This window comes from Macaca fascicularis, chromosome 1, assembly GCF_037993035.2.
Source record: "Macaca fascicularis isolate 582-1 chromosome 1, T2T-MFA8v1.1".
Lineage (NCBI taxonomy): Eukaryota > Metazoa > Chordata > Mammalia > Primates > Cercopithecidae > Macaca > Macaca fascicularis.
The window spans coordinates 120831452-120855910 of NC_088375.1; the positions used below are offsets into that span (position 1 = coordinate 120831452).

At 35.3% G+C, this 24459-nt stretch overlaps 1 protein-coding gene across 2 annotated transcripts in view; it reads right to left on the reverse strand.

Moving 5' to 3' along the window:
* MAGI3 (membrane associated guanylate kinase, WW and PDZ domain containing 3) overlaps positions 1-24459 on the reverse strand; it is a 293190-nt gene that overhangs the window by 134352 nt on the left and 134379 nt on the right. For both annotated transcript variants that reach the window (XM_005542284.4, XM_005542285.5), the window contains exon 2: positions 334-450. In XM_005542284.4, coding sequence (XP_005542341.3) covers positions 334-450 — 117 coding nt within the window. The remainder of the gene's footprint in view (positions 1-333; positions 451-24459) is intronic.

Here is a 24459-nt window from a genome sequence, read left to right on the forward strand (position 1 = left end):
GCTAATTTTTGTGTTTTTAGTAGAGACGAGGTTTCACCATGTTGGCCAGGCTGGTCTCGAACTCCTGAACTCAAGTGATCCACCTGCCTTGGCCTCAAAAAGTGCTGGGATTACAGGTGTGAGTCACTGCACCCGGCCCAGTTTTTCTACTTTTAAAAACAAAACCTCTCAAGTTCTCTGAAAATTTTTCTTCTTATCCAATTTTGTTCATTTTTGCTCCCAATTTAGTCTTCACAATTTCATGTGAAATACTCTATCAAACTATCTGTAGATGTTTAATTAGTTAAGAAAGGACATTTCTGCTTCAGTTCTTTTATTCCATCACATACTTACATGGAATGGTTCTCAAGTAGAGATTATCTCTGATCACTTGCTGCAGTTTGTGGTCAATTGATCCTTTTTGAAACTGAAGACTTAGGTAATGCCGCAAATCTTTATTAATGACTTTGCCTGGAGCAAAGACAAAAAAACAGAAAATAAATGCATAATTTTTAGACGTTCACTTAAATATAGAAGCTAGTAACTGAATATTCTTAAACCAGTTAGCTATGAACAGGATAAAGGAATCAGAGTATTTTACTAAAAAGAAAATAAAACCAAATTATTTATAGGTACTATAATTAAAATATGTACCTGCAACATAATGTGGGAATAATTTTACATGGTAAGGGAGGGAGAAGGTACAGGTCAGAGAGGATGACAAAAATATTCAGAGTAATTTCATTTAGTCCCATGGCTTTAAATGCTACCTATATAATGATAACTTCCACATTCATATCATGTCTCCATCCTTGATCTACCTCTGCCAAGCTCTAAACTCATCAAACTGATCCATATATATTGCAGATATATTTGGAAGTCAAATAAACACCTCAAGTTTCAGATAGCCAAAACAGAACTTTTAATTCCATCTGCCCCCAATGTTTCCTCCCCAACATTTTCCCTATTGTAGAAGGCACCATCAGCTTGCAAAACAATCTCGATACCTAGAAATCATCCTTGATTTCTCTTTTTCATTCTACCCATCCAGATCCAACCCATTAGCAACTTTTGTTGGTTCTACTTCCAAGACATACTTGACTTTTCTTCATTTCCTTTGCCACCACCCTAATCTAAGTCCCCACTGATTCCTCATCTGGAATTCTGTCCCAGCCTTCTAATCGGCATCTATTCTTGTCTCCTTTCTGCCGCCCACCACTTAGCAGCCAGAGTGAGATTTAAAACATAAATCTGATAATTACTACTCTGTTTAGGGTCCCCCAAGATATCTTGTACTTGCATCAAAATCTAAAATCCTGAACAGGGACTAGAAGGCCCTACATGTTCTGGCTCCAGCCATCTCTGATCCTAATTTGGTCACTCTTCCCACTGTCAAACACTGCTCCACCTATGCTTGGCCATCTTTCTGATCTTCGAAAAGGGCAAACTGGCCCCACCTTAGGGTCTTCTGCCTATCACTAGATTAAACAGGCATTTTCTGTCCACTTGCTTGACTCCTAGATACAATGTGAATAATTAAGAAAGTTGGCCGGGCGCGGTGGCTCAAGCCTGTAATCCCAGCACTTTGGGAGGCCGAGTCGGGCGGATCACGAGGTCAGGAGATCGAGACCATCCTGGCTAACCCGGTGAAACCCTGTCTCTACTAAAAAATACAAAAAACACTAGCCGGGCGAGGTGGCGGGCGCCTGTAGTCCCAGCTACTCGGGAGGCTGAGGCAGGAGAATGGCGTAAACCCAGGAGGCGGAGCTTGCAGTGAGCTGAGATCCGGCCACTGCACTCCAGCCTGGGCGACAGAGCAAGACTCCGTCTCAAAAAAAAAAAAAAAAAAAAAAAGAAAGTCAAAGATTTTCTATTATTTGTGGGGAAAATGGGAAATAAATAGAGAAATATAAGGGCTCTCAAAGAAATATTAAGCAGAAAAAACAGGATTGCAGAAATCTGATAGCAATGAATTTATACTAAGGGTTGAACTTAAAATGAAACTCCAAGTAGTCCAAACCACTGTTCATTAGACAAGGCTTCAGATAATTAGAAAAAAATCAATGCTAAAGCAAAATAGATTATTTTACTAATAAGAACAGTTGATTAAAGTATACTATTTTATTTAGAGCAACATACTTATGACAAGGTTAGATAAACCAAATACTATAGATCAGCTAATTCTTTTAACTATTACTCCACAATATTACATTTCTAATTCCCTCTTTTGCTCTTCTCATATGTATAAATGAACATAACCTATGCAAGACAGTGTTAATATAAACAGGAGATCAGTGTGTGTCAAAAGTTCAGCAAACATATTCAGACCCTAAACTAATAAACACAAACCTTAAAAAATCCTTCTTTTGTCTTGCCAAAAATAGATGCTGAGCAAGGGGGAGCCTTTGTGATTTTAATAAACCTGAAAGATATTTACCAGGATGAACACAGAATAATCTCTGGTCCCAGAGATTGTTTCTATTAAGCATTTAGGGATCCCACTAACCCAAGTATTATTTAGATAAAAATAATATTATTTCATTTTTAAAATTTATAATACAGAATAGTACAGTATACTATTCATCACTGGATAGAATAAAATGCTAATTTATAATCAATATTGCATAGTCTCATTGCTTATTGAACAAAAATATACCAAATAATGAATTCATTAAGTATTTTTAAAATCAGGTAAGAGATGTCTCAAATGCTTTGTAAATGTTATTAAAAAGTTTTGGCAAATCGTTATATAGTTGCCTAAAGGTGTTTTGTGATACTTGGGGAAGTTTGGTTAGAGTTTTTGAATGGACAGAGAATGCATCATTGTTTTTTCCCCACTTAAAAATAACATAATATAGGCTCTGATATCTAAAAATCTGCTGTACAACATATTTTGTATAAAATATACAACAATTTTAATTTGGATAAAAGATAATACATGAATAATTTAAAAAGACAATCTGACTCAATATTTTGTTTTATTAACTCACGATTTCCTTTTTTTTTAATTTGAAGCTTTACTGTCAGATATGGTATAACTTACAAAGATAACTATAAAATGCTAAAAACTCAGATTGTATTTTAGTGTATAAAATAACAACCATTAAATTAGATATAATTAAGGACAAAGCCACAATAAAATCAGAAATACAGCATAATGGGTCTCTTAAGGCAAAATAATTGAAACAACTCAATTTTTGTTTTGTTTTGTTTTGTTTTGTTTTTTGAGACGGAGTCTCACGCTGTCGCCCTGGCTGGAGTGTGGTGGCGCGATCTCGGCTCACTGCAAGCGCCGCCTCCTGGGTTCACCCCATTCTCCTGCCTCAGCCTCCGGAGTAGCTGGGACTACAGGCGCCTGCCACCACGCCCCACTAATTTTTTGTATTTTTAGTAGAAATGGGTTTCACCTTGTTAGCCAGGTTGGTCTCAATCTCCTGACCTCATGATCCGCCCGCCTCGGCCTCCCAAAGTGCTGGGATTACAGGCTTGAGTCACCGCGCAGGGCCTCAATTCTTCTTTCAAGGGCCTACAAGATCTTAAGAGTGAGAGGCCAAGGCTGGAATTGCACTCTTTTTTTCACCCTTCACTTCTACTGGGATTCTAGATGTAACACCGAGATGAAGAGTTGCAAAGAAAAGTGTGAGGGACAATTTTGTAAGTGTGATATTTTGGCCGGGTGCTCATGCCTGTAGTCCCAGCACTTTGGGAGGCCGAGGCAGTTGGATTACTTGAGGTCAGGAGATCGAGACCAGCCTAGCCAACATGGTTAAACCCTATCTCTACTAAAAATACAAAAATTAGCAGGATATGGTGATATGTGCCTGTAGTCCCAGCTACTCCAGAGGCTGAGGCAGGAGAATCGCTTGAACCTGGGAGGCAGAGGTCGCAGGGAGACGAGATCGCCCTGCTGCACTTCAGCCTGGGCAACAGAATGAGATTCTGTCTCAAAAATAAACAAATAAATAAATAATTGTGATATTTTATGTAAACATCTGCAAGTATTCAAAAAAGTCATCACACTTTTTTGAGGCTAGAGGCAAAATATTACAAGCATCAAAGAAATATCAATTATGATGAAAGTTTAATAAGTTAACTATGGGTTTGCATTCTCTAAAAGTAACAATTAATTTAAAAAAAAATTGGATGTAGCAGTTATCATGGACTGCCAAAAGAACTTCCTAAGGGGACAAAATATATGGTTCTCTCTTTGATATGATTCCAGGGAATTTGTATTGTTTTTAAAAATATGTAAATATCTTGAACAGGCAGCTGACTGTGGGATTACCAGAAGGCCAACAGACACACTGACTCAAAAAGACACTGCTGAGTATATCTGTACTATCAAGTTGTATATGAACATCTGCCTTTTATTTAGGGATAGTTCACAGGAATGACATTTCAAAGGTATGAAAAACATCCAAGTGAGCTTAATATAGTTGTTACTGAACAAAGAAAAGATTCCTCATAATGTTAGCATTCTTAACATAGTCAGACTTTGCTCTAAATGTTAATATTATGCCTTGACTTTAAGTAATTTATAAGTCAAGGTTACATATATAAATTAAAAACAGATTTATATATCTTACAAATACAGCTCAGTTGGAAAAAAGTCCCTAACAGAAACCTCAATCATATGAATAAATCTAGGTACTCAAGTTTCAACATACAAATCCTTAAAAAAACTAATAACTACAAATCCATACTTTCTGAATATATGCAAATTAATGTTCACCACCAGTTCTCTGTGAGGAACCAGTATATAAAGTAACTATTATTTAACTAAACCCTGGGCATGCTGGCATGGGGATGGCCAGGCAAGCAGCTGTAAATCAATCTAATTACAATCTAATTTCATCATGTTTCCACAAGGATAGATAAGGAATCATTGTCAACCACTTGGCTAAAGTCAAGATACAACATGTCTTTACTATTCTCTAATTCAGTAGCAATTATAAAACTGAAAATAAAGCAAAAAAAAAAAAAAAATGAGGTCAGTTTGGCATGTCTTATTCTTATAAATTCGTATTGATTCATAGTGATCATCTCATTCTCTTCTAAACACAATATTTCATTTTTTTACAATCTCTTCCAATTTTACCACAGTTTAAAGTAGGGAACTGGTCTTGGGTTTTTGCAATATACTTTATTCCTTTTCGGAAACTGGGACATTTGTCTCTCTCCTCTCTCCAAGTATTTATCCCATATTCTCACTGATTTTGTTAAAAAAATAAAAAAATACTGACAACCCTAAGATTATACCTGAGTCCATCAACTCCTGGGAGGCAATTCATTTGGGTCTTGAAAATTTAAATTCATTTAAAGTGAATGATACTCCATCTTCTCATATTTTTTGTTTGTTTGTTTAATTTCTTCTGTTTCAGGTTGTTTGTTTTACCTTTTACTATGGGAAAAGGATTTCTGCTACTGCAGGATTACAGAAGCAAAGTAAGAATTGTATAGGTCTGATTTTTACCTGTAAAGAAACATTAAGAATATCTTCCTCAGACAGTGAGCTATCCCTTCCCTCTTGTTGCTCTTGCTCCAAAGACAACCTTAAAAGTTCTTTGTGCACTCTGAGGCATCTCAGCTCGTTTTAAATTTTGGTCTTTGAAAATTCTTAAATGTTTATTTCTTAAAATCTTAGCACTGTATAACTGTGTGATGATTATGTGTTCCTTTCATCTATTAATCATGCACATCCTTTAAGAAACCTGAGCTGTTCAGGGCATTTTGTACACCCATAAGAATTTCTTCTAATAATTTTTCTTTTAGAACTCTCTAGTCTTCAAATCACACCCATAGATGCTATAATCTTGCAAATATCTGTTTTCCTTAAAGGCAAAGGATGGGCATAATCATGTTTCAGTTCTCTTCTTTACAATGATGTCTGCAAGACAACTTGGTGACTTTCTCAATAAACTGTTCAATACAACCATGTCAACACACAACCAATGTTACAAACTAGTCCTTTTCCATTAGACCAAGACTCAGAATAGCAGTCCATCTTATTATTTCTTCTACCTCATGAAATCTATAGCAGTAAGGGAAGACTCCATGAAAGTGGTGAGATTAGCCTAATGCCAGACTGGCTCCCTGGCTCAAGGAAGAGGATCCCTAAAAGAAATAATAAATCAAACTGTCTACTTGTTTGTAAAAACAAAGAGTATTTACAATGCTTTTCTAGATAATCAGTATCTATACATTTCATAGTAAAACATATTCATTCTATGGCACAAAAGCTGTTCAAAAATACCATATACATTGTTAAACATAAATTGTCAGCTATCTAAAGGCGAAGGCCATGGTTTATTTTTTATTGATTTAGTTTATAGATTTCATTTAGTTTTTATAGATTTAGTGTGTACCTAGAAAACAGAATAAGTGAATCAGCTTTTTTTTTTTTTTAAGATGGAGTCTTACTCTGTCAACCAGGCTGGAGTGAAGAGGTGCGATCTCGGCTCACTGCAACCTCGGCCTCGGGGGCTCCAGCAGTCCTCCCACCTCAGCCTCCCAAGTAGCTGGGACCACAGGCACATGCCACCAGGCCAGGTTGATTTTTGTATTTTTGGTAGAGACAGGGGTTTGTCATGTTGCCCAGACTGGTGTCAAACTCCTGAGCTCAAGTGATCCACCTGCCTTGGCCTCCCAAAGTGCTGGCTGGATTACAGGTGTAAGCCATCATGCCTGGCCTTAATTTGTATTTTTAACTATTCATTTGACCCTCTCCATCCTTGAATACATGAAATTTTAGAAGACAGTACTCACTTAACTGATACAGCACTCTTTAACAGTCTGTCTACAACTTTATGTTAAATTGTGTTTTTTCAAAAATGAAACTGATTTTATTTTGGCTCTGTCAAATCACTAAAATAAATTCTTCACCAATTTCTTCAATTCTTCATTAAAGCAGCAAGCTCTATGAGTCTTTATAAGTAGGTTTTAATTATAGTTTATATGTCAATTCCTCAAATTCTGTTCTTTACTTATTAACATTTTAAAACATATTCAGAAAATGGTATCTGGACTGAAATATAAAATAAGGCTAAGCTAACCATTTGAATCTATTATCTTCTGGCTCCATTGGGTATAACAAGTCTACAGCAGGAAAAGCCAAAAACCCTTCTTTCTGTGGAAGAGGCATACGAATGAGACAAGAACAAGAAACGGAAACACTGATGACTAGGGCTGTTATTTTAGAATTATTATCATTACTATATACATATTAATTACATTATATTATATGCTATATGTTTTAACTCACTCCTCATGATAACCTTTGAAGTAGGTGTTATAATTATTCCCATTTTATAGGTAAGAAGCTGAAGTTTTAAGAAGTTAAGTAACTTGGCCAAGGTTACACTGCTAGTAAGTGACAGACTTGGGATGTGAACACAGTCAATCTGTCTTCAGAGCCGACACTGTAAACACTGTAAGCACTGTCCTAGAATATCCGTTTCTTTCTCTCTCTTTCTGTGTGTGTGTGTATGTGCACACGCGTATGTATGTGTAAGAGACACGGTCCCTTTTGATGAATTTCTTGTTTTGCATAAGCTTATAGAGTACAGGTTTCCTGTTTCATAAGAGCCTACTTTTCCATGACACAGTCTAGTCATTTCTGAGTTCTGAGGAGTAGGTACTTAGGGCTAAACATAGTGAATGAGAGTGAGCCCAAAGGGAACTTTAAGTCTTACAGGGAACATAAACATTGAAGAAGAAATTTCAAATGTGGAAACATAAAAGAGAAGTACAGGAGTTCCTCTTTATCTGACGTTTTGTTTTCCATAGTTTGTTACCCACAGTCAGCCTTGGTCTGAAAGTATTAAATGGAAAATTCCAGAAATAAACAATTAATAAGTTTTAGATTGCACACCATTCTGAGTGCTGAGATGAACTCCCGTACCGTCCTATTCCATCCCGCCTGGGATGTGAGTCATCCCTTTGTCCTGCTGTATCATCCCTATATCCATGCCATATATGCTACCCACACATTAGTTACTCAGTAGCTATCTTAGTAGCTGTCTGGGTTATTAGATCAAAAAACATAGTATATATAGGATCCGGTACATATCCCCCAAGAATAAGGGGGGACTACTATACAGAGTAGTGTGTGAATTTACAACTTAGATCCTAAATCTGGGGGTTATGGGAAGACTTCACTAAGTGCCATTGTAGCTGAAACCTGAAAGATAAATAGGAGCCAGCAAGGCAAAAAGGGCAGTGGGGGAAATGTTGGTAGAGGAAACAAGACATGCAACAGCACTTACTTGAGCTGGGGAAGAACATAGTGGTTAGAGGAACTGAAAGAAATCCAGTGTTGCTGGCTCTTAGAAAGTGAGGAAGAGTCCACACAGTCTGCGATAAGAGTTCCAGAGACCAGTAGGTTACGCAGAACCTTGTAACAATAATTTAAAAGAACATCCACTAACTCAGGTCTGACACTAAAACCCTTTGTAATTCCCGTAAGCTAACAACTATGAACATATTCTTTCTAGTCACTTCTATATTCCACATCTGTGTTCAAATGCTTTCTCATTATTTCTAGTCTGTCTTCTGCTTAAAAGAATAAATCCAAGGTTTTAAACTCAGAAGGTCTATATCTACACATTTCTCTAAGTATGCCACTCTCATTACAGGCAAGCAGGAACTTAATGAATTTTTAAAATAATTTATATAAATAAATTCCTCTCCAGTCCCAAGTGTGAAAAGCATTAAATACTCCAGAGTCTCCTGAGCCATTTCCATTTTTAAAACTAGTCAGTTTTTCAAGTTACAGTTTGAAGAAACACAGACTAAAGCAATGAAGCAATGTTATTATCTTCTACATAACAGAACCACCACTTCAGCAGTCACAAAAAAGGCTCCTGCTAACAGAGGTCACATTCTTTGTCTATATTATGAATTATGGCAATAGTAAACGTTAAAATAGGAGTGTCCACTTTGCATAGGTTCCTGGAAGGGGCCATCACAAATATATTGGTCAGATTTCATATGCTGCCCTGAGTCCTACATGTCACTGGCATTTGAAGGTCAAGCCTGCTGCTTTCCCTACACGTGCCCAGAAAGGTTTTCTTTTCTCTCTCCCTCCTTTCTTATTTCTTACATTCCTCCTTTTCTTCTTTCCTTTATTATTTTTTAATGTGTTTATAATCAGAAGAATTATAATCATAGCTAGAGAAAGAACTCTTTGGCGTAAGTAGCCTATACATCTGGAAAATCCATGAGCTCTACCAAACTAAAACTATATATTCCTAAAAGTCTAATACTGTTTTTCACATGTAGAATTCCATATTAATGTACCATCAAAATTGCTCTATTATATTCAAATTATGTGTAACTAAAACCCATCATGCTGTGGACATTTTTTTGTTTATATGATTTTTATTTGCTTAAAAAAGCAAATGTTTCTGTGTATGATATATTTACAAATAACAGTCATATCTCTAAAAAACTCTCAGACACATGGCTAGGGATCTGAGATGTAAAGAAAAAGAGGTGGTTCCCCAGAGGAAAATGATATTGCATCTATATCTATATTCTCACTTCTGAGGCAACTACACCAGTCTGTCAACACCCAGCTCTACCCTTCTAATCTCCATACCCAATTGTTTTCTCTACTGGTTTCAGTTTTGTGTCTCCAGCATGGAGAACAGAATGAGATCCTGTCTCAAAAAAAAAAAAAAAAGTAATGCTTCAATATATGACAATGCAGTCAAATGCTCAAGATATATTTTAAATGAAAAAAAGCGAGTTACAAAATAAAATATTTGGTATGAATCCAAATTAAAGATAACTGAAGATATGCAAATAAAAAATGTAAGGGACACACATAAAACAAACTCACACTTAAACACTTAACAATACTTAAGAGTATTATCAAAGGATGTAATTACCTTGTGATCTTGAAAAGCATTTTAAATATACTTTTCGCCTTTTTCTTTTTTTTTTTCCTCAGGAGTCTCGCCAGGCTGGAGTGCAGTGGCGCGATCTCGGCTCACTGTAACTTCCACCTCCTGGGTTCAAGCGATTCTCCTGCTTCAGCCTCCCGAGCAGCTGGGACTACAGATGCGCACCACCACGCCCAGCTAATTTTTGTATTTTTAGTAGAGATGGGGTTTCACCATGTTGGCCAGGATGGTCTCGATCTCTTGACCTCCGATCCACCCATCTCAGCCTCCCAAAGTGCTGGGATTACAGGAGTGAGCCACCGCTCCCAGCCTTAAATAAACTTTTTTCTTTAAAAATGTTTTTCTTCATAGTTTTTATTTTTCAAATTTTCTGCAGTGAAAATACGTTACTATAATGAAAAAAAAGTTTTACAAACTAGAAACCAAATTTTGAAAAATTGTGCCTTTTAAAGGTCATTAATGGAAAAGGAGGCCTAATGTAGTGGACTGTTATGACAAAAAACTTGCAAGTTCTACATGAAAGCTGAGACTATTTGTGTAGGTTTTTCTTTAGTCAGCTGTCTTCAAAATAAGTATTATTTTCACCATTCCTAGGATAAATTGCAATCATTTCTCTTTTAAATGAAACTCTCAGTCAACGGATAAACTAAAGAACTAAAACCTATGTTTGAAAAATAAGATGGAAATCATCATTCTAGACAAGACACAACAAAATCACCACAACCTCCCCTTAAAAGGTCATATATCAGGAAGGGCAAAGTAAAATGGGACCTTCCCAGCGGAACACAGTAGAAAAAGTAAAACAATAAATAATCAAAATTGGGTCCTTTTCTTTTCCAAACTTTTTATGGTATTATGAACATTTAGTACTTAAAGAAAAACAGCATTTTAGAAGTGTTATCCTGAGGCTATTTACAATTTTTTCTTTGTGACACTCACATCAGGAATCATTAGCAAACCTGTCGTAATGCCAGATAACCAATGCCTGGCTGGCATACCAATAACTGAGTCATATTATATGCTTCATCCTTTTGACAGGAGGGTACAAAGCCATCTATTATGTACTGTCATTTTCACTGCAAACAGAATAACTGGGTTTAGTAGTCTTTACACATCAAAGTTATGTGCTTCAACAGAATGTCCAGGACTTGAGGTGGAAGATCTGTTACTGATATTTCATTACAACAGCTGATAAAGACATAGCTGAAAGGGAATACTGACCCAAAAAAAGATAATTAGAGAATTCATAGTGTATTTTAAGAGACTTCATTATTGTAAACAATTTCAACCTCTGGATTCAGGCAGTAGGCTGATATAATTAACCAATATTAAAGGAAAAATTTAATAGTCTCCTTTTCTCTGATAGCTTTTAAAAATATATACTGACCCTCAGAACTTTTCTACAGTAAATGGTTAAAGATCCCCAAAATTCTATTACACATCGAAAGTAATCTGACTCCAGAGAGAGTCAACATACATTCAACAAACAAAATAATTTAAGTATTTTCAATTTCCATTTCTAATCTCTCTTTAATCAATAACACATTTAGAATATTTTTTCAATGATCCTTCAAAATGTAAAATGTCAGTTCAACAATGGAAGTGTCTTCTAGGCAACATGACAATATAAGTCACTTCCACAAAAATCCCTCTTTTCAACACAGAAAATGAGAAAAATAATCAAAAATAGAAAGAAAAAATGTAGTCTCTTAAAAAAGTTATCAACTCCAGAAAATGCAAAACAATTTGGACTACACTGAGGGAATGCCAGAAGCTGACAAGCAATTCTCTAGCTCATAAGCACAGCACGTTTTGAAAACTCTGAATAGAAAATATCCGGAAGGTCTCCACTGACATCCCCAGTTTACATGAGCTATCAGAAAGCATGGCAGGACTGAAGGTGGAACTCACTGGCCAAACTTACTGGCCATTTTTCTTCTGTACAAGGTTCTTAACTGGGAGGTGTGATGTCAGTAGGCAAACCTACTTCAAAGCTGCAGATGACAGTGACTTGAGAGTGGAATGGTACATGACAAAAGGTGTATGAGCTGTGGCAGAGTACCTTCTAATTCACCATCAGTTCACCTTGAAGCAGAGGGAACCAAATCAAGCCACCATGCCTACTCCCAACAAGGGAAAGGCAAAAATTCCCAATGCATAGGAGCAAAAGACAAAAATTCAGAGAGAAATGGACATAAAGCTACCAAAATGTTCCCTTGGCTCTAGCTCCCTCCTTACCCACTACTACCAATGCAGGCATTTTAATAGCTAAATAGAGGCTATCTGCCATCTATATCAAGCTGAAGACTTCATGTGCTAATGGTAAGAGCCAAGTGATACCAAGGTAAACTGAAAAGGTAGTCAAGAAATAGCACTAATGGGCTTTACGTGAAGAAGTAAGAAAATTAGACTGGCATATTGAAAAAGTAACTTTGTGTGGAGAATGTACAGGGGGGCAAGAATAGCTATGGGGCATGTAATTAAACAGTGAGGGTCATTGTCCAGGTGAGAGATGATTTTGATTTACAGTCGTAGTGAAGGAGAAAAGGAGATGGATTTGAGATTCACTGTACATACCCATACATATGAAGAGTTTTTCAACATCAAAAACTATCCTTAGAAGAGGAAATAATCTTATTTTGAACCTTAGAATATTTCAGATTATAGACTGACATATAAATTATTTTGTTCTGAAAAATCACAAAGTACTGTCTGGAACAGGCAGGTTAGCCTGAATCAACAACAATTGCTTCAAGAGATAATTTGACACAACTGGTAAAAAAAGAAAAAAAAAAAGAAAAGAAAATAATAAGCAAAGTAAGATTTAGTAATTACTCCATGACGTATTACCTCCCTGCTGTGTGTGTTAGATGTCACCATTAAGCAATATTTCAATGATCATTTGAAAAAAGTGATTCAGTCCATGCTTAGGTTACAGGATCAGGAATATATGCCAACAGAAAAGTAGGGGGAAAAATTCTGCCCTAATTGTACTTGGAACTGAGACAGCATTATACACAGATTCAAAAAATACATTATCTCAAACAACTTAGATGGAAGGGAGGAGGAGATGATCTGGAAAACTGTGTTAGATCACTCATTCCAGCGTTGACAAAGCACCAACAAAATTTTTGTATGATACAGTGGCAAAACCAGTATCTCTAAATTGTGAGTTTAAATATATGTATAATTAAAGTAAATATTAGAAGTAGAAATTTGATTATATCCCTAAAAGTTAGATTCATACTGTCTAATCAAAAGATTTTTTTAAAAAAACACATGTCTTCTACAGCAAACACATGCAACAAAGGCAATAGCTAGAGAAATGGTATACTTGATTTTTTGGAAGTTTTATGAAGTATTTCCATAAAATAAAATTACGACGTGCTATATCATAAAATAACCTTAAACAATTTGATACAGTAATGTTTTAATAGACTTATTTAACTAAATTACTATCTACCTGAATCTGAGATGAAGCACAGTTTACAAAATTATTGGGGTAATCTCCAAACTAACAAGCTGAACAGCACACCTGTATACAGGAATACGAAAAATTCAATCGGTGTGAAAGCAAAGGGTGACACACGAACATCTGTACATTTTCTTAGGTGGTTTAATACATATATGATAAAAGAATCATATAATTTCCAAATGTTGGTGGTATTACCTGAAATACTAAATAAAAATAAAAAGGTATCTTCCAAAAAGAAAAAAGCAAAACAAAACAAAAAAACACATGTCTTCTAGTAATTGTGGATAGCTTAAGAACAGGCTCTTCTTGTATTTGGATATACATGGGACTGTGGGTAGAAGTCATAATCCTTGGTAGTACATTTGACAGGAAGATTCAGGGAGAGACAAAAATAATAATGACTCCACGTTTCTCATTTGAGAAACCAGGTAAATTTAAGTTCTATTTAAAGAAAAATAGAAAGGAGAAGAACAGGTTTCAGAATTGAGGCAGGAAATCAGGTTGGTTTCAGGCATCCTGTTTTGATATGCTGGTAAGACGGACACCTTGTAGAAATATCAAGTAGGTTGTTGGATATAACTATGTGGAATTCAGAGAAGACATCTGAATTTAGAGCTGGAAACTGGACGACTTTACCTCACAGAGAGTAACTGACAATAATCTAGCTTTGAAAGAGATGTGCGGCAATAAGTATTTTCATGTACTATTAATGAGGGTATACAGTTGCACAACCTTTCTGAAAGGCATTATGGCAATATCTATTAACATATACTTGCATATCCTCTTACAAAAGGATCTACTTAGGTAATATTCAAATACAAATGTAAAAAAAAAGTGTCCAACTATAGGGAACTGATGAGTACATCATTAATAATGAAACATATCTTCAACTACTGATTTATAATGTTCAAATATATTGAGTAAAAAAAAGAGGATGGTGCAGAATAGCATTTAGTATACAATATTTATGAAATTGGTACACATTTCTTATATATGTATGCAAAACATATCCTAAAATGTGCTTATTTCTCAGTGGCAAGACATTGAAGAATTTTTAGCCTCCTCTTCGTAACTTTCTATCGAGAGGCTTTTTTTTTTAAGTGAACAACAAAAGTGCACCATTTTTTAGAAATCTATAAAGCTTCTGTTTTTTCCCCCATTCTCTTAAGTGCTTAAGAATTAGAGCAAATACAATCTTTGAGGCAAACAAGAAAAACAAGAGAAGACGACCACCCTGGCCAAGTACAGCTGGCTTTCAAATTTCAGAGCTGCATAACTAGGAACACACTGTCAAAGCTGAGCACCATCCCAGGCTTCAGACCAAACAAGTAAGCTAGAGAAGTCAGTCCTGGTTGACCTAAGCCTGTAATTTGATTACTGAAATGAATACTAACAGGCCACTTACAGAACTGGTTCCTCCACTCCGACCCAGTGATTGAATACCATATGGTGATTTAAGGCAATTTACTGTAAGACCACATCTTAGGGATTAGTAAATTATGTACAAGAAAATATGGACAGGAGAAAAACAAATAGTCTGATTCCAATAAAAATACTTCCCATAAAAAAGAAAAAAAAATCACACGATAGAGATGATCATTACTCTTCCCTTAAAATATATAAAACCAAGAGGACAGAAGGGTAATAAAACAAAATACCAAGCACTATGCTAGACACTGGGGATATAAAAATCACAAAGTAATACCTGTCTTTGGTGTCATAATGGCCACCCCAGTGTTATAGTATCACAAACCAGTCTAAACAAATAACTACAAAACCCAGTTAAGAAGCATGTACAAGGTACACAGGAGTATGTATCCAAGAGAAAATAATTGTAACTGGTAGGGGAAGGCAACATAGACTGGAAGAATGAATGGAGAGGATGGATAGAGGGAGCACAGTGGGCATTCCAGGCAGGAGAAAGGGCATGCTGAATGGCATGGAAGGAAAAGCAAGGCAGCAAGGGATTATATGACTAGAGTGATAGGCGGGAAGCTCAGATGAAAGAAGGCTCTAACTCAGGACCTTAAAGGATTAGAGCATTACTCTGTGGTGAAGTCACTAAATATTTTACCAGGATTCATGACATAGCCAGACTTGTGTTTTAGATGGATCATTCTGGCAACAATGTGACTATGGGAAAAGCAGAACAGTTGGAGGGCACTAACACCAGCACAGGATAAATTTAGCTGCAAACCAATTAATACTGGCAGTAGAAGTAGTATTAGAGGAATCAATGCAGCAGAAAATTGTATTGGCGAAATAGGAGGCAGAGTCAAGAAACACACTAAACATAGGAAATTAGCTGAGATGTGAAGTGAATGAATGCTCACAGATGTGCAGGGGAAGTGCTGTGATTCAAACTTCAAATTATAGGTGTCCCTGCAGGAGAAAAGAGAATGAACTAAATGTTTAATAAACAAGAAGCACAGTTGAAGAAAACTCAAAAATTAAAAAGAAATTACATTTGAAACGAGAATATTAATATTCACCCAAGAAAAAGGAAAAAACAACAACATCATAAAGACAAATTTAAATTCTTTAGCTATGGGGACGGGGAATCTGATTCCAAAAAAAAAAAAAAAGAAAAGAAAAGATATTTAAACAGTCCAAATCAAATCAAGGGAAATTAAGACGAAACTCTGTGATGAAAGACACGATGAGTTATCTGTATTCTGTCTGCATGGCAACAAGGTCTTTCTGAGTTGTGGTGGTAATGGTGGTTTTAAATTAATAGATAAATAGATAAATTTCATCTATCTTTTTATCTTTATTTTTCAACTTTTACTTGAGGTTCGGGGGATACATGCGCAGGTTTGTTACATGGGTAAACTGAGTGATGCTGGAGTATGGTATACAAATGATCTTGTCACCCAGATAGTGAGCATATTACCCAATAAGTAGTTTTTTTACTCTCACTTTCCTCCCACCCTTCACCCTGAAGGAGACCCCAGTGTCTTATTGCTCTCCTCTTTCTGTCCATGGGTACTCAATGTTTAGCTACCATTTATAAATGAAAACGTGTGGATTTGGTTATCTGTTCCTGTGTTAATTCATTTAATGTAATGGCCTCCAGCTGCACTGATGTTGCTGCAGAGGACATGATTTTGTTCATTTTATGGCTGCATAGTATTCCATGGTGTATATGTACCATATTTTCTTTGATTTTTTTCTTCAGAGAGAAAAGGAGTAATAATCCGGAGCTCTATGACTAAAGCTAAAAGAAAACCATATAACTTAAGAGCTGCTGTAGGCAAACATTAATACTATGTTATTTAGCTACTGTGATGAAAAAATAAACAGGTGTCACATGAGAAAAAACAAGGCACACAGGTAACAAGACTAATAGATAGAGGGGGGAGGTACAATCCACACACCACCTTATTTTTCATGGTCAAAATGAATGGATGTCAAAAGTTACTGCTTTCTAGAGAGATGTAAATTCATCACAATTCAGTTGGAAAATGTCTGTTGTGAAGTTCAAGTAAGCACTAACATCAATTCTTCTTTGTAGCTCTTCAATAACATACATTTTCATATATTATGATTCTACTACCTTGTTATTGACATGATGAGACAGATTTACAATACACACACTTAGAATTAACATTTTCCAAACTCTCTAATAAATAATTCACAAGTATCTTAACCTCAGTAAACATGAGATACTTTGTTAAATTTTAAATTCAAAATTAAAACCAAGTACACTTTTGTTGATCTTGAAGAATACTATTGTATTTAAAAAAGGGACCAGTAGGCAAAAAGCACCACTGAGAGGAAATTATTCTTAGAGATCAGGATTTGTAAAGAAACAGATGTGACAATTTACAAGAGACCTTAAAAAATAAGACAACTGACAAATAATTAAAATGCTGTTAGTGATAAGATTATGAGTGGCTATGCCCTGTCTTTACATTTTTGTCTCAATGTTGTTACTATTTTTCCAATTAAAAAAAAAAAAAGTAGAAAAGGTCCAATACAAACATATAGGTAATACTATAAAGACAAAGGTTATATATATATATATAAATACTGACTGAAAGGGAATTTGCAGACATGGAAATAAAGTTTAATGTTCAGTTCTGTTTCTGGGAAGCTGTTTATATATAATATAAAAGTTTAATAACTGCAATACAGATAGATTCGTATTTGACTCTATAAAATGAATATACAATTTTTCTTTCTTAGCAAAGTATGAATAATCTTTAAGCAGTAAGGCTATATTTATGTGATAATTATTTTAATTAAATTACCTAACTCAATTCAGTGAAGAAACCAATTTAACTGATTTCATTGGTTAAATTACTGATTTCTAATTATGTAGCTCTTATTGTATTATGGTATATTATAAAACTTAAAAGAACCACTGATGTTTGCTCTCACTTTATAGCAGTGATTTAAAGAAATTTAAGAACTGAATTACATCTTCAAAGAAACTGTGTAAGAAATTCCAATGGATAAAAACAGATGAAACTGTGAGTCCAATTTGAAAAGCTCTACTTCAACAGTTTCCTAGGCTTATACATATGAAGTTGTTTTAGTTCCTTAGCACGGCTGCAGTATGCATAAGACACCTTAAAGGGAGACATGGTGATTTCTGTTGTGTATCATGTTGAGTACTAAGGTTTCGAGAAAGGTACCCTGTTTTTTTTCCCCCGCCCTGCCCGCAATACCACTTATGTTCAAACATAAGAGTCGGGGAAACACTACCACCAAAACAAATGGCTAGGTAGTTTACAGAAAAAGAAATGCATGACCTTTAAACTTAAAAAGCCTTCACTCATAAGATGAATGCTAATTAAAACAATATGATTTCTCACCATCAGACTGATGAAACATTCAACAACACTCTGTTGGTGAGGTTGGGAAGAAACAGATATTCTCATACTTTGCTAGTGGACACAGTGGCGTACCACAGGTGGGGTGGTAGAAGCAGATCACCCTTGAGGCCCACAACAAGAGGGTGCATTCTACATAGAGAACTTAAAAATTGAACCTAACTAAAAATTGTTCTGCTTTTTATCATCACGTGCCAGCAATTCTAAACAATGTCAGTGATAAAAATACTCCCTGAAAAACAATTTGTGTTCTAAATTCTAAATAATTGTTCCAGTGACTGCTCAGTTTTAATAACCTGTATGTAAGCTTTAAATTAGCAGATTTTTATTACTTATTTCTCAATAAACACTGAATTAGATATGAAAATTAACTTAAAAAAAAAAAAAAAAGAAAGTGGAGAACTCCCAGTTTAGCCAGATACACATGGACTGTTACATTTATTTCAGAAGTTAATTTTGTAATGTTTCAAAATTATTCAAGCTCCCTCTGAGTACCATTTATGTCTCTAGCCCCTATGACACCAAATATTTCTGCACTTAAATAATATATTCCAAATAAATAACGATCAGTGTATGCTGTTTCTCTTTTTCTCTTTTCTTTCCTTTTCTTTTTTTGAGACAGGGGCTTGCTCTGTTGCCCAGGATGGAGTGCAGTGTTACAATCACGGCTTACTGCAGCCTTGACCCCCTAGGCTCAAGCAATCCTCCCACTTCAGCTTCATGAGTAGCTGTGACTACAGATGCACACCACCAGGGATAATTTTTGTATTTTTTGTAGAGATAGGGTTTCACTATGTTGCCCAAGCTGGTCTTGAACTCCTGGGCTCAAGCAATCCTCCTGCCTCAGCCTCCCAAAGTACTGGGATTACAGGCATAAGGCCACCGCACCTGGCCTTGTTTCTCTTCTCTAAGTTGTCTTTTTTTTTGTTTTAACTTTTATTTTAGGTTTCTGAATACATGTGCAGCACTGTTATACAAGTAAACTGCATGTCATGGGGGCTTGGTGTACCAATTATTTGGTCACCCAGGTAATAAGCATAGTGCCCAACAGGTATTTTTTTTTAATTCTCTCCCTCCTCCCACCCTCTACCCTCAAGTAGGCCCTGGTGTCTGTTGTTCCCCTTTTTGTGTCCATGTATTCTTGTTTAGCTCCCACTTAGGAGAACATACGACATTTGGTTTTCTGTTCCTGTGTAAATTGTCTCTTTTTTTTTCTTTTTCCTTTCTGGTAGGAAGTTTTAGATGAGCTAATCAGACACAAAAATGTTTGCAGACAGCTGGAATCAAATTTGAACAATGGACAATAAAACACAAAGCTTTAAAACTGTTATTTAAAGAACAGTACATGGAAACTGTGGCTATGGACATTAACTACGCAAAAATAAAATGTGAGGAAATGGACATTTATATTGAGAAAAGAACAAAAATGTGAAGAATGCTAAGGGAAACAACAAAAGATGCTGCTTTTACATTACTAGAGGAAACCAAATGGCACTGTTTATTTGAATGCACAGTTATAAACTAGTGGGTTAAATAGCATCAATGTTCACTATCACACAGTCATTTTCTCTGCATTTTCCAGAACAAGAAAAACTTTTAGAAGTTTTTTAAAAAACCAAATAGAAAAACTTAAGATGAATTTTCTGGTGAATATATTTTAATAAACATTTTCTGTACCATAATATTTATTTTATTTTTAATTTATTTTTATTGGCATGATTATATAGTCAACATTCGATCAAATAATTTAGTGTTTATATCTCATTTCTACCCATTATTATATTTTGTTTTATTTCATGGTTATTTTTGGAAATAATTTTATCATATAGGAGAGGTATATATTAAAAAGTTATCTGCTTTAGGCATCAAATATACTAGGCATGCCACTATGGAGTACAAGATGATACATCCAGTATAGAAGAAAAAATAAGGATAGTTAGAGTTGTAGTACTGCCAGAGACTAAATGTTTATGTTCCCCCAAAATTCATATGCTGAAACCTAATCCCCAGTGTAATTGTATGAGGAGGTGGGGCCTTTCAGAGGTGATTAGATCATGAGGACAGAGCCTACATCAATGGGAATAGTGTACAATAAAAGAGAACCCAGGCTCCTTTACCCTTCTGCCTCATGAGGATACAGCAAAAAGATGGCCATTTTTGAATTGATGTGGAATTGAGCCCTCATCAGGCATCAAATCTGCTGGCACCTTCAACCTAGTACTTCCCAGGATCCAGAACTGTGAGAAATAAATATTTGTTGTTTGAACCACTCAGTTTATGGAATTTTCATTATAGTAACACTAATTAACAAGGAGTTACACAGTTGTATCATAACAAATGGAAACACACTAGGAGGCTAAACTAGAAATGAATAAAAATGGTTACCTATGACAGGGTGGTAAAAGGACGGAGGTAGAGGGTAGATATACAAAATAGAAGCCAGACTTCTCCAACTATACTTTATAATATAGTGTGACTTCTGAACCAACAAAAGTTTTATAAATTCAAGAGAATAAAACTAAATATAAGATCTAAATAAGCAAACTCTGACTGAAAACAAGTAGAAACAAATGAACTTAATTGCTTGTCAAATTAGTAACATAACCACATGAGAACAAAAAATATTTCAAGTCACTTTTGAACACAGTATTCTGACTTACATTCTTACTGGCATATATTCTAAGGACAATAAAAACTATTAAAACATTTAACCTCACATTATGCTTATAGTATTAACATTGGGTTTTGTAATTTTAAACCTATTTTTGTGTACTGTAGGATAAAGCAAATAAGTAATTATGTTGTTCATTTCCAGCTGCAAAATTCTTATTTACCTAAGAATGCCAGTTAACAATGTACAAGGAACGATAGAATTAACAACTCCCGATGAAATAACTGATTCAGGCAAGAATCATCAATAAATGCTGAGCCATTTAGTATGAAATTGTTCCCACTGATTTCCTGCTAATCTCAAAGGGGAAAAGTATTTTATTACACAAAAAAGATGAAACTTATTATTGCTAATCTGATAGCCATTTTATGCAATACAATATGAAGTTTACAGTGTCATCTATGAAGTATTTTTGCCAAAACACTTAATCTGAATAGAATCAACTTGATTTACATTCCAGTTTATAGGAATTACAAAGGATAGAGGAACAAGACAAATGATACCATGAAGAAGCAATCAGACAAATTTAGAATTTAGAACATTCTGCTCTCTTAAAAAGTCTGTCCTCCCTTCAAAAAAAAAAAAAAGTGGGGGGAGGTGAAGATTTTCAAACAAAAGAGACTAAAGAGGTATAACACCTAAAGGCAATATGTGAACTTTAGTTGGATCCTGTTTAGGAAGGGGGGGAAAAAAAACATAAAAAATATTTTTGTGATAACTAGGAAAATCTGACTATAAACTGGATAGTAGCTAATATTAAGATATTATTGTCAGTTTTCTTAGATGTGATAGTGGTGTTGTGAGGTATAATATGGAATACATGCTAAATATTTTAGGATTAAAGTGTCACAAAATTTGCAATTTACTTTGAAATGGTTTCACTAAACAGACATGTACACATACACACACATATTTATAGACAGGTGGGTATGGAATCTAGGTGGTGGTTATATGGGTATTCATTGTCCTGTTCTTTCTAATTTTCTGTATGCTTGAAATTTTTCATAATAGTAAGTTGAAACACTATAGAATTCCTTAGTAAATACAATATTAATTAATTCTAGCAATAGGTACTGAAGACGAATAATTTATAGAAAGACTTAAGAACTTATTCTTTGCTATTCTGCCAATTAGGAATCAATCTTTTATCTTTTTTCCTTAAGTCAGATCCAAAACAGAAAATAATCAGCAACATCTTTCCTGTGATAGCAAAGTGACTTCTCTGCAGTTTCCTCAACAGGCCAATGATTTTCTTTCATCTAGCTGCCCATTTTACTCAGCTCAACATCCTCTGAAGACCAGCCTAATTTAAATGAAGTTGTATTGAATGCTGAAAGTTTTCTAAACTTTCCATTTGGCATCAAGTTTTATATTTTGGCTTCTGGCCTAAATAATAAATTCTTAAAGATAACATAATCTTTTATATGCCTTTCCCCTTATTTAACTAGTTCTTCATTTGGCTGAATTCATTCAATTTCCACAGCTTAATTATCACCTATATTCTAGTAATTTTCAAACTGATATCCTCAACTCTTTCTCCCTACTTCCAAATTCACGTGCCTATTGAGTGATGCCAACTGGAAAAGCCCCTCAAACTCAGCAAATCCAAATGTGAATTCATCATACCTCCCTGCCCCCAGCCTCCCACCCCCCGACACACATAAAATCTGCCATAATTCACCTCAACTGCCATTTAAAAAATCTATGAGTTAGCCTTGGCTCTTTTTCTCCCTCTCACTGACATGTCTAATCAGTAATAATAATATTAACAAATTCCAACAATAACTACTATAGAACTAATACTTATATGGTACTTACTATGTACCTGGCACCTGTTCTAAACTCCGTACACATATTAATTCATTTAATTCTCACAACAATCCTATAAAATAAGTATTGTTTTTCTTCCCATTTTATAGATGGGGAGAATGAGGCATAGGGAGGTGTAATAACTGCCCCAAATTTACAAAGCTACTAAGTGACAGACTTAGGACTTGAACCCAGATGTCTGGGCTCTACAATCTTTTTCTTAACTAATACATTATACCTCCTCTTCAATCACCAAATACTGTTGATACCATCTCCCAAATATTTCTCAAACTCATTCAGTTCTCTCCATTTCAATGACTACTACTACCTTAATCCAGGTCACCAACATCTTTAGCCTGATTAAGCCAATAGCTTCCTAACTGCACTCCCTGCTACCAGCTTTGTTTTCCAATTTTCCTAAAGTACAAATCTGCTTATATCATACTTCTACTTTTGTACATAACCTTCCAATTGAGCTAAGAATAGCACTCAAATCCCTTAATGTGGTTTATAAGACCTCCAGCATTCCCTTTCAGCCTCTTCTCCTGCCACTCTGTAGTTCCCTCTCCATACTCCACACCCACTGTCATTCTCACATTCCGCAAATGTTAGGTTCTCTCTCTCTCTCTCATATGCAGAGCTTGGGACGTGATGTTCCTTTTCTCTGGAACACTCTTCCCCTAACCCCTTGTCTGGTTGTCTCATAGAACCTTTATACCTACATTAACATGTCTATACATAGATACTATGTCTTTGGAGAGGTGTCTCTAATCTCCCAGGAGGTTCTAAGTTAGCTGCTCTTCTTATTTGCTCCCCTAGGACCCTGTAATCTCCTCATCACATATACTCACATGTCTTATTACACTGTACTACACCTTCCTAACAGCTTGTCTCACTCCCTGGATTGCAAACATTAGGGGAACAGGAACAACTTAGCAAGAGCTCAATAAATATTAAAGAATTAATAAAATGAGACTGAAATACTTTTTAAGCCTTTTTCAAATAAAACAACTTTTTTGGTCTATTTGTTTTTCTTTATAAACCCAATCTTTTGGAATATTCTACTCAAAACATGTTTGTTTTTGTTTTTTGTTTTTTTAAGACAGAGTCTCACTCTGTCATCAGGCTGGAGTGCAGTGGCGCAATCTTGGCTCACTGCAGTCTCTGCCTCCCAAGTTCAAGCAATTCTCCTGCCTCAGCCTCCTGAGTAATTGGGATTACAGGCATGCGCCACCACACCCAGCTAATTTTTGTATTTTTAGTAGAGATGGGGTTTCAACATGTTCGCCAGAATGGTCTCAATCTCCTGACCTCATGATCTGCCTGCCTCAGCCTCCCAAAGCTCTGGGATTACAGGCATGAGCCACCATACCTGGCCAATATGTATTTTATTTTTAATGATCTTTCACATAACCCAAATTATCTCCATTATTTATTTATCTTCTCAAAACTTTAAAGTTTAATTAAATAATTAAACCACATTAGTTATTAAATAATTAAATGATAATAAAATGTAGCCTTCATTTAATAAATTATTTCATATAATGGTTAAACAATTTAACTATTACATGAAGGTTACATTTCATTATCATTTAATTGTTTAGTTCAATGAAGACCCCAGAGAGGAAACATAATTTAACAAAGTTGGTTATCTTTCAATCTCTATGTGCAGTTTTCAAAAGAACATGTTACAAAGCAAGCTACTGCTCTATAGTCTTCTAAAATGTCAATGTCATAAGAAGACAGGGAAAAAGGAAGGAAGACTGGTCTAAATCAACAGAC